This window comes from Mchenga conophoros, linkage group LG19, assembly GCF_057382185.1.
Source record: "Mchenga conophoros isolate Kocher_MC1m ecotype Shallow Benthic linkage group LG19, M_conophoros_male_GT1.1, whole genome shotgun sequence".
Classification (NCBI taxonomy): Eukaryota; Metazoa; Chordata; class Actinopteri; order Cichliformes; family Cichlidae; genus Mchenga; species Mchenga conophoros.
Genome location: NC_140544.1, coordinates 23,586,744 through 23,601,134, shown reverse-complemented (window position 1 = coordinate 23,601,134; position 14,391 = coordinate 23,586,744). Strand labels below are relative to the sequence as shown.

The window sequence follows — 14,391 nt, the reverse complement described above, 5'->3', positions numbered from 1 at the left end:
ATTGAACGCAACACTTTTTCAAATTGTGAATTATTCTTATCAGAATTCTGGCCTTAATCCTCTTCTGAGAAAAGTCACAATTTAGAGAGTAAAGTCAGACATTTAGGTATAAATTTAGACATATCCAATGAGCGCTCAGCTATACGTATGTTTGATAGAGGCCCTTTTGTCTGTTCAGGCAATTACATGGACCCCTGTGCCATATAATTAAGGCTCTTCCCATGGAGATAGTCTCTGATGAAGGATCTCTCCTACTGAGAGGAGCTCTCTCCAAAGCAAATGCTGAGTGCAAACATATGACCAACATCCGCAGGAATGGAATCACTCATTAAACCTTAAATGTTTTTCACTGGTCATGACATAAAGCTATGCTCTGTGGTTAACACGAGCTGAGATATGTGATCAACTTAAAAAGAAGCTGTTGACTGTCATGGCTGCATTGAGAAGAAAGATAAGAGACGAAGAAATAAACCCCTCTGGTTCATATGAATCCAATGTAGCAACAAAGGGTCAACTGTAGACAACGTGTTTCATGACTCCACCCTTTAAAGATTGTTTTTGTGCATTTCTGGACTTCTTCTATCATTAGTGCTGCTTTTTTGGTTTTGGTTTTATATCATTTTTTGTGGTCAGAACAGGACTTAGAGGGAGTGATCTAAAAATAGCTGCAGAGCTGGGAGACGTTCTGAGGGACACAGGAAGGGGATTTTAAATCATGCATGATTTTGGCTTGTAAAAGCACCATAAAATTCTTTATGTAAGCATACTCAAGAGCTGTGCATGTTTTACAAACACTAATGAGCCCGCGCTAACCTTCTCAACAGACACTTTTGGTCCTGATGCCCTGGCTATCTGTGAAGTTGTGCTGTTTTAAGCTAAATGCACATGCACAATGGCACATGTTGGTATTAGCAATTTAATGTTTAGCTAATTTAAAATACAAAGTTTAAGTGCGAGTTATAATAATATTGGACTGGTCCATCTTCAGAGGAAACTGAATATCAGGACACTGAAAATTGTTCCATTGCTTCTTGTAGATGTTCAAACTGGACACACTGACAGTCAGACTTTGACTTTGACTTTGACCAACAGCTACAAGACTTAAAAAATGGCAATCAGAAAAAGGTGAGATAAAAAGTCAAACTACACATAAATAAATGACAGCTTAAAGAATGAGAGGAGTCACTGTGGGGCAAAGTCACGTCTGACAAACTCAGTGTAAACTAAAAGGACAACAGAGGAGAGGAGACAGACAGAGAGGGCAGACAAATGGGGAAAATGAGGACAATGAAGACGAGGGCAGGAAAACAGCAAAGTGTGTAACAAAAGGTTACAAGTACAGGAGGTTGAAGAAGACACAAAATGACAGAAACGAGACACGAATTAATAAATGATGCCAAGAGCAGATGACTGCTCAGCAGCAGATAAAAGGAAAAATAAAAACCAGCGTGGTTTTTTTTTTTTTTGGGGGGGGGGGGGGTTGTGTATCTGTGTTTGTAAAAACTGTCAATCCCTTTCTAATCACAAGCATCAGGTAGTAATTTTTATTAGGCTCCAGGATGAAGGGACCACTTATGGCCTGGTCCTCTGTGATTTTGTTAAATAATGTGACAAATCTTCAGTTAACTGTAGTTTAAGTTATTAACAGTTAATTAATTAACCCTGTATCACTATATATAATTAGTTAGTTATAGTTCCACCATAACGTTATGAAAATGCCACACGAGTGAACTGTCAATATGAGGCAGAGAGCACAAAACAAAGAGCAGCAGAAAATCCTAGAAAGTAGTGTGGTGTTTCGACAGAAGAACGGAGACGGCTTGGTTTGTAATGGAACGTATATATTCAGCAGTAGTTCGCCATTTTACATCTCACCATACACTTCACTTCTTCTCTCCTTCCATCATCCTTAGTCACAGAGCCCCCTACTGGTAACTGAGTATATGTTCATATTCAGTCCCCCTTGTAAGCAACCCTTCACCATCTTAGCAGTGTATGTAAACACAACATCTCTCCTCATTCTCACAGAATTCTACTACCTCAGTATTACTTACTTAGTATGGCAACATTACTATTTGCACAGAACATTATCAGTAGTAAACTTTGCAACCAGACAGCATTTTCAATACCTATTTCACTTATAACATTACTGGGTGTTTGAACTATACCCGTGATCTTAACATACAATCTTGTTATGGTGCCTAAATCGTCCTTTATAATGAATACTTGTACCGTTAAGGTTACTGTAGTAACTTAACAACCTTAAGTCACAAAACTCACAAATAAATCACAGTAAATCAATCCTCTATTATACTTGGACCTCAGAACTAGCAGTATGGAACTTAACATTAGCACCCAACAGCTCAAGCGTGTTTTTTTTCCACTTTTTTTTCTTTTCATTTTGTTTTTTTTTAAACTCATTTCATAACATAATCCTTGGTCCAAGCTGGTAACTGTCTCGGTCTGTTAGGAACAGAAGGTCTTTTAGGAGTTTCTCTTGTGTTATTTTCAACCTCGTCACCAGCCTGCAACGGCTCAGCATTCTCTGCGCGGCAGAGTGAGAGACGGGCTGCATTCCATCTCTTTCCATCACTCAAGATGAAGGTGCTCAGTCCAGTCTGTTGCTGCACTGACAGTGGATCAGTGAACTGTCTCTCTCCCTTCCCCACTCGGAAAGGTTTACGTATCCGCACCCTGTCACCGACCACAAGCTGGGGAGGTTTTGCCCCTCTCTTTGCATCAGTGTAGCGTTTACTCTTACGTTGCTGGTGAGAGACTCTGGCCCTGCATTGGTCATACTGTCCTGTGTCTTTGGGAAACGGCAGGACATTTAGCTTTGTTCTCATGGGTCTCCCTCTGAGAAGCTGGAACGGAGCTGCTCCAGTCGTTGCATGAGCTGTAGCACGGTAATTCTGTAGCATCTCTGTCACGGCGGGCTTCCACAGCTTCTGGGACACCTGTGCAGCCTGAACACAGTCCTTCAGCACTCTGTTGAATCTTTCAACACACCCATTCGCTTGAGGGTGATACACACTTGTTCTGATGTGCTTGATGCCCCTTTCCGTCAGGAAATCAGCAAAGGCAGATGAAGTGAATTGTGGTCCATTATCTGTGGTGAGCTCACAAGGGTTTCCCTCCCGTGCAAAAACTGAAGACAAGAACCTAATCACAGTGTCTGTAGTAGCTGATGAAGTAAAGGCTACTTCTGGCCATTTGCTGAAGTAATCGACCAGTGTGATGGCAAACCTGCAGTCCTGCGACCCGCGGTCAAAAGGTCCAACAATGTCAACGGCCACATGCTGAAAGGGACCATCTGGAAACTGAACCGGCTGTAAGGGAGTAGGAGCAGTTTTGGCCGTTTTGTCACACAATTGACAGACTGAACACGACGACAGAATCGCATGGACTTGAGTATCCATGCATGGCCACCAGTAAAGCTCTCTGAGCCGCTGCTTTGTGCGAACTATGCCCTGGTGACCTTCGTGTGCGAGGCATATCACCTTTTCCCGCAGGGACCTTGGGACCACCAGACGTGTCCCCTGGAAAACCAACGGTGATTCCACAGCAAGTTCATGTCGCACCAGGAAATACGGCTGTATCTCAGGTGAGAGAGACCTTTTCACCTTAGGCCAGCCTGAGCGGATAACCTGTTGGAGCAGAGAAAGGTCAGGGCAGTCCTCACATTCAGCTTTAAAATCCGTCAACGGTGTCGCTGTCAAGAGAGGAGAAACTTCAGCTATCTCCCAGAGAAGGTCTTTTTCAGCATCAATGTCAGTGCTGGAGTACATCAGGGGAACCCGTGAGAGGCAGTCTGCGATGACATTCTGAACACCAGGACGGTACTGCACATCATACTGAAAACACATCAGCCTTGCAGACCATCGTGCGATTCTCATGCCCGCTCTGTTCATACCTTTGGTGCTGAGAAGGGTAGTAAGAGCTTGGTGGTCAGTACGAAGTGTGAATCTGCGGCCCCATACATATGTACGCCATCTTTCCACCGCCCAGACACAGGCTAACGCCTCCTTTTCTGTGGTGGAGTACTTTCTTTCAGCAGGAGACAGTGTTCGGGAGGCGAACGCCACAACCCGCTCCACTTGATCTGGATGTAACTGTGTCAACACAGCGCCTAGCCCATAGTCTGATGCGTCTGGGGTGATAAAAGCAGGTAAGTCAGGGTCATAGACGGCAAGTGCGGGACTTTCCAGAAGGAGTTTTTTCAGGTTACTGAAGCTCTCATGTGCTGCCTCGTTCCACTGGAGTTCGACTTTCATGTCTGTTTTCAGCAACTGTCGCAGTGGTTCCACCAGTGTAGCATAATCTGGAATAAATTTACTGAACCAGGATGACAAACCCAGGAACGAGCGCAATGCAGCCATATCCTTTGGAGCAGGAGCCTCAGCAATAGCAGTAAGGTGATGTTGGCTTGGACGTAGGCCTTCCTTTGAGATTACATGGCCCAGGAATGTGATGTGTGACTGGCAGAAGGAACTTTTCCCAGCATTAATCTGCAGGCCGACATCTCTGAGACGTTGGAGAACAGCTTGCAGGCGTGTATCATGCACCTCCTTTGATGTTCCGTAGACGATGATGTCATCCAAGTAGTTGCGAACACCAGGCAGATCTTTCAGGACCGTTTGCATCATTTTCTGGAACGCCGAAGGTGCTGATGCTAGGCCAAATGGGACACGTGTGAACTGGAACAGTCCCTCATGAGTGATGAAAGCAGTCAGCTTGCGGCTCTCCGGATGCAAAGGTAATTGGTGGTATGCTGAGCTGAGGTCAATCTGGCTGTAGTGAGTGGCACCTGCCAAGTCAGAAAACAGATCCTCCATATGAGGAAGAGGATGGCAGTCAGCAATAATGCTCTTATTGGGTTCACGAAGGTCAACACACAGTCTCAACTCCTTTTTTCGCTTTCTGGCCACGACCAAAGGACTCACCCACTCAGCTGCATCGATCCTTCCAATTATGCCAGCTTTGAGTAAGCGAGAGAGTTCTGCTGACACCTCTGTACGTACACTTAGTGGCAGGCGTCTCAGCTTTTGGCGTACAGGCCGCACATTGTTGTTTACCTGTACTTTATGGATGAACCCTTTAACACATCCAAGTTGAGCTGGTGGAACAGGATCAACATTGTACACAGCAGACTTCTGGTTAGACGAATCCGGCTCATCTGCAGTTTCATCCTGAATACGGTCCACTTTGCCTCCGACGATGCAGACGTTCAGTGCTCTAATGAGGTCGAGGCCTAATAGCGGGGAACCAGCTTTGACAATGTAGAAGGAAGCAGGAACTTTTTCATTCTGTGCATGCAGTGCAACTGATGCAGGCAGACAACCCATCACAGCCAACTCATCTTTAGCATAAGTAACTAGTTTGACTTTAGGTCGCACCAGTGAACAGTCTGCAAAATACTGTCTGTAGATAGTTTCTGGCAGAATAGACACAGAAGCTCCAGTTACTACTATCAGCTCTACTGTCTTAGAGCCACCTTGTACAGTTTCAATGTCGACAGTGCAGGTAAGCTTATCTTGAATAGCTGCCATCATTTTAGCATCTTGCACGCACAGTACTGCCAATTCTGGAACCACTACTTCTCTCACTTCACTGACTGACGACTTACATACCTTGGCAAAATGTCCCTTTTTCCCGCAGTTATTGCATTTTGAAGAAGCAGCCGGGCAGTTTTTATCATTAGCTAAGTGCTTGTGAGAACCACACCTGAAGCACTTCCGCTGCTGCTGCTTTGAACCTCCCCGTTTGCGTTGGTCTGGAGTGCAGCCTTTAGCGGGGCGAGGTCCTCTCCTCTGGTGAGAGTGGGAATTTGCCGCGTCGACTGTCTGAACAGGCGCGGTCGGACACGAGCCGGGTGTGGAGAGTAGAGTAGCGTTTTTGACTGCTGCTTCTACCTGGCTCGCAATAGTTAGAGCCTTATCCAGTGTGAGTTCATCCTCCAGTAACAGTTTGTCTTTCACAGCGCTGAGATGAGCATTGGAGATCAACTGATCTCTTATCATTTCACTTTCCATTTGTCCAAAGTTACAAGATGAAGCTAATGCTCTCAGAGCCACCACATACTGAGAAACAGTCTCATCCGCTCGTTGCATACGCTGTCTGAATGTATGACGGCACGCCACGACATTCACTTTCGGCACAAAGTGCTTCTCCAGTGTGCTCATGGCGTCAGCATATGTATCACCTTGCTCCGGTAACGTGTAGAATAACCGCTGTCCCTCCGGGCCCAAGCAGTGTAGCAAAACAGCGCGTTTCCTAGCATCCGGCCATGCGTCTCCCGTGGCATTGATTACTAGCATGTAATTGTCGAATATTTTCCGCCATGTAGTAAATGGAATCGGCGGCTCACCCACATGTGGAAGAAAAGATGGTGGACTCGGAACTGATGCGCTCATCCTCGTCGCCAATTTGTGGTGTTTCGACAGAAGAACGGAGACGGCTTGGTTTGTAATGGAACGTATATATTCAGCAGTAGTTCGCCATTTTACATCTCACCATACACTTCACTTCTTCTCTCCTTCCATCATCCTTAGTCACAGAGCCCCCTACTGGTAACTGAGTATATGTTCATATTCAGTCCCCCTTGTAAGCAACCCTTCACCATCTTAGCAGTGTATGTAAACACAACAAGTAGGATTATCACAAATATGTAGTAAATTTGTATGTGAACTGGAGAGACAGCTTCCTTTGCCTTTTTCCTTGCAAAAAGCATTCTGATCTGTCGTCTTAGCGTAGCGCTGCCTGTGTTGGAGACCTAAACTGTGTCAGTAATATTCCATTAAAGGTGATAATACAATCAGGACAGCGAGGCTTTTAGCAGATTATGGCTGCTGGAAGGAGAGCAACAGCATGTGTTTATCCGTGCGGTCTGTGCATGTTGGTGTGTCTGTGTGTATCCTTATGTGCATGTGGGCTAGTGGGTGTCACTGGCCTGTACATCTGCCGTTAAAAGGGATTGCAGTGCAGATTCAACACTGCAGGTATAAATAAACATCTGAGCGTAAATGGAAACATGATCACAGCAAAAAACATTAAGAGCATATTAATTTATCCATAGTCATATACCATGAGTGTCTTTTAATTTAGGTTTTATAAAATGACTCCAGGTCATTTTTTGAAATGTTGCAGGGGCATCATTATTATAATTATAATTATTTTTATTTATTTATTTTTATCCTTTTTATTATTTGTAGGAAACAAAGCTTAAAACTAACACTTTTTAAATTGAAATTGGAAGGTTCAATGAGAAAGTTTGGGATATCAGTTGTCGCCAAAAACCCTTTTTAGGGGAGTTTTCAAGACACAAACATAATCAATATCTACAAAGGTTTTTTTGGAAGAGAGCTAAAGAAATATGGGTGTCATCTGCATAGATATGAGTCTCTAGGTGCTTTTAAAAGATTTCACTTTGAGAAAGCATGTTCAAATGAAAAAAGGGTCCAAGAATCGATCCTTGGAGGAAACCATATAGCATAAGGTAACAAATTGTTACATGAGTGGTCAAACTTAACCCCATGTGACCACTCATGTGGGGTGGTCACAGTTACTCTTGCAAAGAATTGAAGAATTCCCTCCTCTTTATCTAGAAGCTTGTATGTTCAAATGTAGTCTCTGATCACTCAGGTGTCTTGATTCATTCTTTTTGCTTTTTAATGAAAATCTTGAAAAATCCATATTTTCTATGCAGTTGAGAACAGAATATGTCAGCGGTCTACATTCTGTAGTCTCTGCCATCTTTTGTTACCAGTGCTCTTTAGCAATTGTTGGATACCTATGTTGGCACCTTGAGGATAATGAGCAATGAAACCATTAGAGCCAGGTCAATGTATCACAAGACTGATAACTTTTACAATATTAGCTAATATAAGTGTATTAGCTCTATTAGTGTTGGCATTTGTAACAGCTAACAAATGAAAATACAAACAATAAATAAGACAGGTGAGAAACACCCTTTAATGTTGTTAAGAGGATTAACATTGCATAGTCTGTCCACTTGCCTGATGCCAACATGCATTTGGAACGGCACAAAGACAACAACTGACAAACATAACTGATCTGAGCAGAGCATAAATAACTCAAAGAATTACCACACATAACAAAGGTTACAGAAATCTGTTTAGGTTTTGTGCAGCTGAAAGAAAAACATAGTGGCCAAAATACCAGAATATCAGATTTTTAAATCACCAAATATCAGTATCAGCATTGATATTTAAAAATCTTAAATCGCTTGGGCATTAGAAACCATTTTAACTATGACAGATCTATGTATAACAACATCAGTCCTGGTTACTAACATCATCTCCACCAATGGAAAACACTTCATCATTCAGTGTTTTCCCATTATATGTATGTACCAGGATGCCTGTGTTTTTAATGTAGTGTATATGTATGTATCTTTATAGAACTACTTTTTTCTGGGGAATCTTGGATGATCGGAACACATGGGTGGCTGCTAATTTCAAAACAATCTTACAGGGAAAAAAGAAAGAAACCAACATTCCCATAGTTGCCTGGGATTTTTTAAAGTATGGTTTAGAAATTACCTCTACGTGATTCCTTTTCAAAACTTTTTACAATTAACAAAGTGCCTGATTTCTATCCCCCTGTGTCCATCCAACTAGGATGGCAAAGGCACTTATGCAGAAAGATCTTTACGTCATGGATTTAACCTGCAGTCCATATAACTACTGGACAGCAGAAATGCAACGAGTTTTAAGAACATAAGTGCCCTTTATTTCCTGCTTGGCTGCATAGCTGTTATTTTAGGAATATCTGAAGCCTTGGACAGCTTAATTCCAAAACAAACATGATTTTCCGAAGGTAAACTGGATCAAGGTCTGCTGTTAAATTACAAACCAGGAGCAAGTGTGTGTGTATGTAAAGTACAAATCCTCTTTGAGCTCTGTGCTAATTATCACATTCTCTCACATCTTGGATTAAACTACAGTCACACCCCCACTAACACCCTGGCAACAGGACTCCACGGCAACAGTGTGGAAACAGGATACCATGGAAACAGCCTTTCTCCTCTAGGCACTGGTAGATGCTGGGAGTTGATGACCAGGTGAAGGGGGTTGCGATCTGATTTGAATGTTTTCAGCACAGTTTGTTTGTTTGTTAAGCAAAAACTAAGTCAAATTTTAGAAAACTTGATGAAGGACTAGGCTGTTACCAAAGAACACAGTAAATGTTAATACTGTTCTCACAGTTTTGTTTAATTTTTTTTAACTGTTTTTAACTTGTCTTAAATATCCTTCGTCTGTGCTAAAGCTTGTGTTTTATTGTTATTTTTATTGTTGTTTGTCTGTCAATCTGCCACCATGATTACACAAAAACTACCAAATTTCAGCAATGAAGAAGCTTAGCAGGGTTGAAAGAAGACCTCTTGGTGCAGATCTCTATCAAGGGATAATTTGCTTTCAGTGCAGAATTTTTGCAACTTGTCATCAGGAGTATGCAAAATCTAAATGAGCAATTTTCATGACATTTCTAGAGGTGAACCATGGTCAGAGGAATAAACCCTGCATATCTAGATCCCTATAGTAAAAAATTGCAAAACACTGCCAATGGCCTGTGGGGATTTTTAATCATGCCTAATGTTTTTTTTCTTCTTCATTCCTCTGCTCATTAGGGGTCACCACAACAGATGATCTTCCTTCATCTTATCCTCTCCCTTGCATCTTCTTCTGACACATCAACGATCTGCATGTCCTCCTTCACTATATCCATAAACCTTGTATGTAATCTTCCTTTTTCTTTCCTCCTGCCTCAATGGCATTACCAGTCACAGTCCCTACATTTAAAACTCTTCTCTATAGCCACCATACTACCTTCCCTTCTCTGTCGCTGCCTCTAAACGTGCCTACCCCCACTCCTCTTCCTTTGTTTTCACTCAACAACAGCATAAGAAATCTCATTCTCAACGATCCGCATGTTTGATTTGGCAAAGATTTAACACCAAATGTCCAGTACAGAGAGTACACTGGCTCCATGGTTTACTTCATGGCTGTTTTAATAATGATTAATGGTTGTGGAAATGGTTCAGATTTTTGCCAATTTAATTACAACTTAATATGTATGATATCTGATATCTGAGTTTATCGTAATAGCATTAGAATGTTTTTTGACATTGGACAAACCAGACAAATTCATTTGGTTTAGAAATCGAACTGCTCTGTTGGTTTAAGGACCATTAGTCCAATCAATCAAATTGGGCACAGTCTAGTCCAGAAGCCCATAAATATAATTAAAGACTTTTAAATCAGGAAAGACAAAATACAATAGAAATTATGAAATATGCTATGTTTCATTTATTGTTACCCAGAAAATTGTGACATTTGATAGTTGTATACTACCATAGCATCATGGGAAATGTAATTAAATTCATATCTTGTAACATAGCTTTATTTTAGATGAGGCAGAGCTGTTTCACCTACACATGCTGGGGGGCGGAAACAAAAAACAAAAAAAAGAAGTGATTTAAAGGAGAAAAAAAGATAAAGTGGAAACAGAGAGGAGAGAATAGAGAAAGACAGAGCTGCCAGAAGGGGGAGGGAGGCTGACTGAGCAGCTCTTAAAGCGGTTGGTTGAGCGAGATGGAGAAGCACCAAGAGAGTGGCCGCAGGGAGAGAGAGAGCATCAGAGGGAAGGGAAAAGAAGAGAGAGAGAGAGAGAGAGAGAGAGAGAGAGAGAGAGAGAGAGAGAGAGAGAGAGAGAGAGAGAGAGAGAGGGAAGCAAAACTGATGCAGCTCCAAAGCAGAACAAATGTGTTTGGAGCTGCTGAATATAGGTCACACATCTCCAGTGACTGTTCCCTTACCTCCACTGAACCAGATTCCTGCAGTATGCACTTCATACCAAATCCGGCATAATTTGTACCACAATGGATTGGCATGGGCTCTGCTTAATTTACCCTAAGGTTTTTTCCATGAACACCCATTGCACGAAAGAAAAAGGACCGATTTTTCTTTTTCTGCAATTAGAAGACACTTTATGCTGTTCAAGCTGCATAAAAATGCTTCCATGAATGTTTCACTGCATATGTGCAAATTGCCATGGAGAATGCACACTGAATATTACATTTTTATAATCACCCTCATAGTGTGAGAAACCTTTTATTGCTCCTCAGCTACTCTCGGTACAGGATACAGCGACCACTCAACAAATTGAAAGGTAGTAAATAAAGATTTACTGTTTATTCAGTTACACGGACAAGCAAGCGAGACAGAAACAGAAGGGTCTTTAGTGAATATCAAACTGGATAAAAACAAATGGCACCAAAGCTGTTCCTTGTCTATTCGCACATGCCTATCTCACAGTTATTGGTTCATTTCAGCTTTACACCTGTTCAAATCTACTACACGTGCACTGACACGAACGCAAACTATCACCTCTGAAAACAAATGTCACTCATAAGCACATTTAGATACTCAAATTTAGATACTCAAGTGCTGACAGCAAAGTACTCAGCAGTCATCATGAAGCAGCTCCAGGGAAAATTATTTTTGATAAAACTGATAAAACATAAAACTGTATGTATAGAATCTATTAAAGACAAAGCACTTAAAATGTTTGCTGATTGTGCTCCAAAACTTCCAGCTTCTGTAAAGCCCAGTCAGGTTTACATATAAACAACAGAACTGAAGCTAAGACATTTTTAAAAGTTTTTAAAATTTTAACCCAGTTTAGGAAATAACTTGTTTGAAACTAGCTAAGAGTATATAAGAACTTAAGAAGCACTTTTTAAATTTAAAAAACACTCAAAATACCAGATGGAATCTGCACCAGGAGTAACAATTTGTTTTTTTTCAGCCACCATAACAAGGAAGTGATTGGGTTCTTTTCATATTAAGAGTGCATAAAGTCACCACAACTGCCATAATTGACTACTAACCAGGCCAGTATGATTATGCGGGGATTATACAGTAGTCTAATACCACCTGATATTTCATGCTTGGCTGGATGGCCATCACATTTTCTGCCTGGGTTGAGAGAGACAGAGACAGAGCGGTCAGTTGTTCACTCTTTTTTTTCTTCAGCGATCCAAATGGAGGAATGCAGGGGTACAGGATGGAGCAATGAAAGCAGAAGAGGAAAGAAACTAAGTGGATGCTGGACAGACACCTCCCAGAAGGATTGATTACTCAGCACCCGACTACTGCATGAAGTCATGTTTCTGGGTAGCAGCTTATGCATGTCTGCAGGGCCTCGTAACTCAATAAGTCACTCCATTTTCAGATCTAATGCAGCCTTTCATAGTCTGTGCAGTGTGGGGCTGCTTTATGGTGGTCTGTGAATCAATGCTATGATCAATATATTACAGACAAACTGATGGGAAATGAAGCGGGAGTGTTGGTTTTTGTGTTTTGGTGTAGTTGTGTGGTAATCTGTGGGCTTATGGTGGTTATGTCATGCAGTTTGAGAAGAAGTATGATCAGCAGTGATTCTCATAGCTCTGGTGCCCAAACATATACCCTCACAACCACTAGCACATGGATACACACACACTAATAAATTGCATGACATCACTGCCAATGTGAGAGGCATTTAAACCCATATCAGATTAACTTAAGATGGGGGGAGGATAAGTAGCTTGGAGAGGATGGATACTGGCATCGGAGTCAGTGGACGAGACTGTTTGGGTGCCTGAGCCACTAAATGGGGGGTCTGAGGAACAAGACACAAATGAAGACAGGGACTGGTAGGAAGCTTGTATCTCCTGATTAGGGTGTGAACATGTACGGCAAAGGACCTATAAGGAAAGAAAATAAAGCAACAGACAATGACAGCCTAAAATGCTTACAACTCTGGATCAGATTAGAGGAAAATGAGACTGGTTTTGTCATCTTAGTGGGAGAGTGGGAGATTGATTAATAACCAATGTTTTACTTAATTTTCAATTACAAGGGCAGTTAATTTATCTCCCTCCTGCTTCACCTATTCGGTCTCACATACACACAAACACACACACAGACATATCCCTTGCACTGCTCCTCCTCCCTCCTCTTTTACCTTCCTCTACCGGCCCAAACCCTGCCATGGATCCGATCTCTATCCCATTCACAGCGCAATTTAAAAAAAAAAACATACACACACACACACAGAGAGTGGGTCTGTTCGCGGCAGCATGCCGTGGTAGGGCTGTTGCTGAAGGCCAACACGGTTTACCCTCCCTTAACAGATTGGCTTTAATCCGGCAGTCATCCTTATGGATGCAAAAGCCCATGTCAGCTCCCGTTTGGCCAATTTTTCTGCGGCTCTGCTCTGAATTAATTCACCAAGCCGGTAGTCAGGCCCTGATCCTCTGCAGTGATAATGAAACAAACGGTGTTTTTCCCCCAGATACATGAAGACTATAACATATAGTGGGACCAGGCCTTCCTCTGGGTTTTGGGGGGGCGGACGGTGAGGATGCTTCTGCTCGACGGAAGCAAAGCGGCACCTGCCATAATTGACGTGAATCAAAATGAAACCGTATCTTGCAGTATAGACATGCAGCGGTGTAAATCCAGGCATCATCACGCCATTAATGTCATTCATGTTTATCTCCGTAACCGTGACACAGATTCTCAGTGGCCTTACCTCTGCAAAAAACGCCTCCATCCTGCCTACTCCTCCCTGACGACTCGCGCCCGGCCCGGCAGAGCGCAGACACCGGCTCCGGTCTCGGGTGCGCAAATCTCACCAACTGAAGAGTGAGCCTGTTTGTCGAGATGAGGGAAAGGTAGCAGTGCCTCTGTGTTGGTGTTTCCCATTCAACGAGCGTTTATTCTATGACCTCCGAAATAGCCCAATTTCTCAAACACACCTCAGCTGCGTCCACGCTCTATGCGCAAAGAAAACCACACATGAGAAAATTCCACGGAGGCTGAGAGGAAAAAAATGAAAAATGTCCACGCCAGGGATCCGTCGGAGGAACGCTAATTGAAGCGCCCCGGTTTTCCAGGTCTGCCTGGTTTGTGTATCAGCGTATGTGTGTAGATATATGTGTGTGTATGTGTGCACGTGTGAGGATGTGAGTATCCTGCGTGGGGTTGCGAGAGGACCAGTCCGGGGGTAGGATGAGCTTGACGCTGTCTACTCGCACACACCGATGGGGCGGTGCAGACACAGCCCCCTCCGATATAAAGCACACATTATAAGCTCACACGTACAGATGTGCAAGCAAACCTTAACCAGCGCTTTTGCGGTCACAGACAGTCCACCTAGAGGTGAGATGACGCTTCTGTGGTTGTTGACAGATGAAAGAACCTCTGTCCCTCTTGGTCTAATTACAGATGATCATCCCGAACCAGATTATCCGGCTTCATCCCATCACGTCAGTGTTCATAAAGCAATGAGTTCCGGAAAAAAAGAAAGAAAGAAAAGAGTATT

At 42.7% G+C, this 14,391-nt stretch overlaps 1 protein-coding gene across 1 annotated transcript in view; it reads right to left on the bottom strand.

Moving 5' to 3' along the window:
* The window catches only part of myo10l1 (myosin X, like 1), a 53,619-nt gene extending 39,564 nt beyond the window's left edge, over positions 1–14,055 (bottom strand). The window contains exon 1 of the mRNA XM_085256162.1: positions 13,600–14,055. Within this exon, the coding sequence (XP_085112288.1) occupies positions 13,600–13,620 (21 nt within the window). The 5' untranslated portion in view covers positions 13,621–14,055. The remainder of the gene's footprint in view (positions 1–13,599) is intronic.
* Positions 14,056–14,391: the final 336 nt, after the last annotated feature.